Raw genomic sequence first — 4,849 nt, 5'->3', positions numbered from 1 at the left:
CCTGATAAAGAAGAAGTTGGTTTTTATATGCCAACTTTCTCTACCACTTAAGGCAGAATCAAACCGGCTTACAATCACCTTCCCCTCCCCTCCCCACAACAGACACCCTGCGAGGTAGGTGGGGCTGAGAGAGTTGTGACTAGCCCAAGGTCACCCAGCTGGCTTTGTGTGTAGGAGTGGGGAAACAAATCCAGTTAACCAAATTAGCCTCTGCCACTCATGAAGAGTGGGGAATCAAACCCGGTTCTCCAGATCAAACTCCACTGTTCCAAACCACTGCACTTAACCACAACACCACACTGGCTCTTTGGGGTGGGCAGAACTGGGGTGGTGGTTGGGGGAGGAGAGGAGCCTATAATGCCATAGAGTCCACTTTACAAAGCAGCCATTTACTCCCGGGAACCGATCTCTGTCATCTCATCTTTGGCAATTAGATGTGTGGCTACCAGGAAGATGGACTTTCCTGCAGGGGCGCTCTTTGTATGAAATGCCTGGCCCAGCATTTTTGTCTGGCTTCCCCCTATACTAGCGTGTATCCAACGATTTGTAGACTTCACAGAGCAGTTCTTTCCTGTTTCCCACTCTCAGTGCAGCCCGCCAAACCTTCCCTCCACCACATTTTGTTTCTGGTGGTTAGTGGAACCTCAAGAACAGTGCAGGGTAGGCTTGCCAGGTCCCTCTTCGCCACCGGCGGTAGGTTTCTGGGGCAGAGCCTGAGGAGAGCGGGGTTTGGGCAGGGGAGGGACTTCAATGCCATACAGTCTAATTGCCAAAACGGCCATTTTCTCCAGGTGAACTGATCTCTATCGGCTGGAGATCAGTTGTAATAGCAGGAGATCTCCAGCTAGTACCTGGAGGCTGCAACACTAGTGCAGGGGCAAAAACAAAAACAAAAAACCAGGGGTCTGCAGTGTGCATTGGGGGGAGGGGCTTTGGGAAATCTCCGCCCACTCTTTCGCGAACTGAAATGCTGCCGGAGGAAATGCTTGATTAGGTACATGCCATATAACTTTTCAGCAGCAGGTAAAAACCATCTTGTCTTTCCAAGTGAGATTCAACTGCATGTAGGGTTGCCAACCTCCAGGTAGGACCTGGAGAAAATGGCAGCTTCAGAGGGCCGTCTCTCTAGCATCACATCCCTGCTGCGTTTCTTACTGTCCCCAAACTCTGCCCTGCCCATGCTCTGCCCTCAAATCTCTAGGAATTTTCCAGCTTGGGGTTAGCAATCCTACTGTTTATGGGTGTAGTCCCCACACACAGAGATATTGACCATGCTGTTCCTTTTAGCCTGCTTTCATTTATATTTAATCCTAGGATTGTTTACATTTTTGTTTAGAAACCATTTCAGAGATCACGGGTGGAGGTCAGACAGAGATTCTTTAAACTTATAAATACTCCTGCTTGCCGCCTTTATCACTCTCTTAGCACAAGTTATTGGACTTTAAGTAGCCATAAGTCAGTTGTGACTTGATGGTGCAACCGCACACACACACATATAAAGGAACTGAAAGCCCTGGTTTCCTCTAGCCCCTCCTTGCCTAGTGTGACTCTACTCGTTCCCTAGCAACCGCCTCCAGCATTCCTCTTCCTCCCCTCTCCCTTTGATCCCCCCTGCATCATGTGAACTGGTGTGAGGATGTGACATCATCACTGGGTTCCCTCTGCCACTCTGCAGACATTACCAGTGGGATTGTTGTAACTGTCTAATGCTCTCAGGTTGATCTCTCTTCTGTTTTCGGAGTGGGGGAGAGAGGGGGGCTGCAAAAACGTCTTCAGACCTAATAGGATCCAGGGAATCTGCCCAAGATGGAACAGAAGGATTTGCGAGAGACGGAAGAATGGGAGAGAGCTGGAGAGACAGGTAAGAATGGAGAAGAAATCTTTGTCGGGGAGCAAGATGGGGAGAGGGGAATGCCAGATGTTCCTCCCTCATCATATTCAATTCCAGATTAAAATTAGAAGTGAGGCAATTCCTTTTATTGTGGCCAACTCGTGTCAAAATTTCAGAGGCGAGAGCTTTTTGATTTGTACAGGATTCTTCAGATTGAGCTGTTCAAAACAAACACTGTGTGTGTGTATGATGTAACACAAGTTGATGGAAATACCTGGGATTTTTTTTAATTGTGCCTGTGAGCAATTGGATCAGTAAATAGCAAACTTCAGAGGTACACAGAACTCTTCTTCAGGTTGTTTTTCTGCAACTTTAAAGGTTTCATCACCAAAACAGCTACTGCAATAAAAGCTGTGACTGGAATAATTTTCAATCCTATATAGCTCTCATTGAGCCTAAAAACATGAAGCTGGGTAGAGGTAATATTCAGAAAAGAAGACTCCAGTTATATTCTGCAGAGCTAGAGTAGTTTGGAATGATTAGCAGAAGGCAGTAAAAAGCAAAAGTCCCATCTTGTCTCTGTTGCTTTGGTTCCTATGAGGGCCTTTGGTTCCTGAGAGAGCAATCTTAAGCGGGTCTACTGAAGTTTATTCAATGGGGCTTCCTTCCTAGGAAGTGTTCTTAGGATTGTGCGGCAACTCTGTCATGACTGGAGCTGCTGTTAGCTAGTTAGGGATCGTATCCAGAGGTAACAAATGTGAGCGATAAGCCACTGAGTGAGAAAAAGCGCTGGCAACTTCCAGTACAATTCATGTTGACTCACAATTAATTTAGGCAGATGAGGGAGGGCAGGAAGGGATGAGGCAGTGGTCAGCTCTTGTGGCTCTTTCTTATATGTCGATCTGGAATTTTCCTCCAGGCCAGATTGGCCCAGGTACCTTGAAGGTTTTTTGCCTTCCTCTGGGCATACAGCAGGGGTCACTGGGGGAGTGTGGGGGAAGGAAGCTATGAATTTCCTGCAGTGTGCAGAAAGTTGGACTAGATGATCCTTGGGGTCACTTCCAGTTATATGTTATGTTCCAATGACCTGGAGATTGCGCTTGCTTCACTTTTTTAAAAAGTAAAACTCATTTTATTTGGAATAATTAGACAAGGTGTAATTAGCTCCAATCAATGCAGGATAAAGAAATTAAATCTTACAATTCATTCAAACAACATTAACACATATGCACCCTCCTGACATACATCCAGCGTCTCATTTAAACTGTACTGCTGTATGGCCGAAGCAACTACATGACATGTTTAAATCAGGCCTTATCGCAACTTTGGGCTATATCAAGCTATTTGTACCCTTCTCTGAGAAACTCCTGGAACATGGGAAACCTTGCAGGGTCAGGGGTCAGGGGATGAGTCCCAGCAGTGCACTTGTCTATATCTTCCCATGCGAACGGGTCTTTGGGACAGAGAACCTGGCTTCACTGTGGTCAAAACTGAGATTGCAATCTCCTTAGCGATTTTGCTCATATTTCTGTTTTCCTTCTAGAAGGCGCTGTGGTTGGAAGTCAAGAAGAAGGTCTTCAGGAAGGAGTACTGGAAGAAGAAGAAGAAGAACTGGAGGCATTGTTGCTGGAAGCCCCTCTGAGTCCTGAGCAGATAGGGATGCTTTCAGAAAGTGAGGGCTGCCCAGGAAGAGAACTGAGGGACCAGGACCAAGAAAATGGGAACATAAGGGAGGCAGAGCCACACCACACGAATAATGCACAGATCCCCAGTATCTACAGAAGTCAAGTCCGGGCAGAGGAGCAACAGTGGAAGAGTCAGCTGAGAAGGCGCCAGGCCAAGGAGGCTTCCCATGATCCTCCGGGCTTTATCAACCTTTTGGGGATCTTGGAGCCCCCTCCTCCTCAACTTCCACCCCCCGCCAGCCGCAGGCCAGTGGATAAGCCTTACCATTGCACCGAGTGTGGGAAGAGCTTCTCGCAGAGCTCTGTGCTAATCGAACACCAGAGAATCCACACGGGGGAGAGGCCCTTTGTGTGCAATGTGTGCGGGAAACGCTTCTCCCAAAGCTCTACGCTGATGGGGCACCAGAGGATCCACACTGGCGAGAAGCCCTTCACTTGCTTGGAGTGTGGGCGGGGCTTCACCCGCAGCTCTGCCTTGACCGAGCACCAGCGCACCCACACCGGGGAGACGCCCTTCTCATGCCGGGAGTGCGGGAAGGCCTTCAGCCGCACCTCCAACCTGGTCAAGCACCTGCGCACCCACTCGGGTGAGAAGCCCTACTCTTGCACCCTCTGCGGGAAGCGCTTCTCCCTTAGTTCCAATCTCCTCAAGCATGAGCGCACCCACTCGGGGGAGAAGCCCTTCCCCTGCCCGCTCTGTGGGAAATGCTTCAAGAAGAAGACCCACCTGGTGTCACACAACCGGGTGCACACTGGGGAGCGGCCCTACCGGTGCGAGGAGTGCGGGAAGTGCTTCTCTCAGAGCTCGTCCCTCATCGAGCACCAGCGCATCCACACCGGGGAGAAGCCCTACAAATGCGCCCAGTGCGGCCGAGGATTCTATGTCAATTCCAAACTGGTCAAGCACCAGAGAATCCACACGGGCGAGAAACCATATGCCTGCTCTGCCTGTGGGAAGACCTTCCGGTACAAGCAGCAGTTCCCACGCCACCAAGCCCACGTCCACCCTGGGGAGGACCATGTTTCTGTGCTCACTTTGGGCACCAGCGTTAATATGCTACTCGCATAGCCCAGCCCCTGGCCAATGGGCTTCAGATACTATAGAGACTGACTCCAGTTAAAGGCATAAGTCCTGCCAAAATTGGGTGGTCCATAAACTGCCCATCCTAGGGTCTCACTGCTGACTTACTGAGCAGGTCCTGGGAGCTGCCAGAAATATTTCTGGTGACATAAATGCAGTCCATTTTTATGCATTTTGATTAGGAAGTCCCGCTGAACTGAGCTGAGGCATGGGGCGAACTTCTAAGGTAAGCTTGCATTGGATTCCAGCCAG

At 49.5% G+C, this 4,849-nt stretch overlaps 1 protein-coding gene across 1 annotated transcript; it reads left to right on the top strand.

Annotated features, from left to right (window-relative positions):
• The first annotated feature begins 1,806 nt into the window (after positions 1 to 1,806).
• On the top strand, positions 1,807 to 4,585 carry LOC130490389 (zinc finger protein OZF-like). Its single transcript, XM_056864215.1, has 2 exons — positions 1,807 to 1,861; positions 3,375 to 4,585. The coding sequence occupies exons 1-2, from the start codon at positions 1,807 to 1,809 to the stop codon at positions 4,583 to 4,585; spliced, it is 1,266 nt and encodes a 421-aa protein (XP_056720193.1).
• The last annotated feature ends 264 nt before the right edge of the window (positions 4,586 to 4,849 follow it).

Source organism: Euleptes europaea, chromosome 18, assembly GCF_029931775.1.
Source record: "Euleptes europaea isolate rEulEur1 chromosome 18, rEulEur1.hap1, whole genome shotgun sequence".
Classification (NCBI taxonomy): Eukaryota; Metazoa; Chordata; class Lepidosauria; order Squamata; family Sphaerodactylidae; genus Euleptes; species Euleptes europaea.
This window is presented reverse-complemented; position numbering and strand designations above follow the sequence as displayed.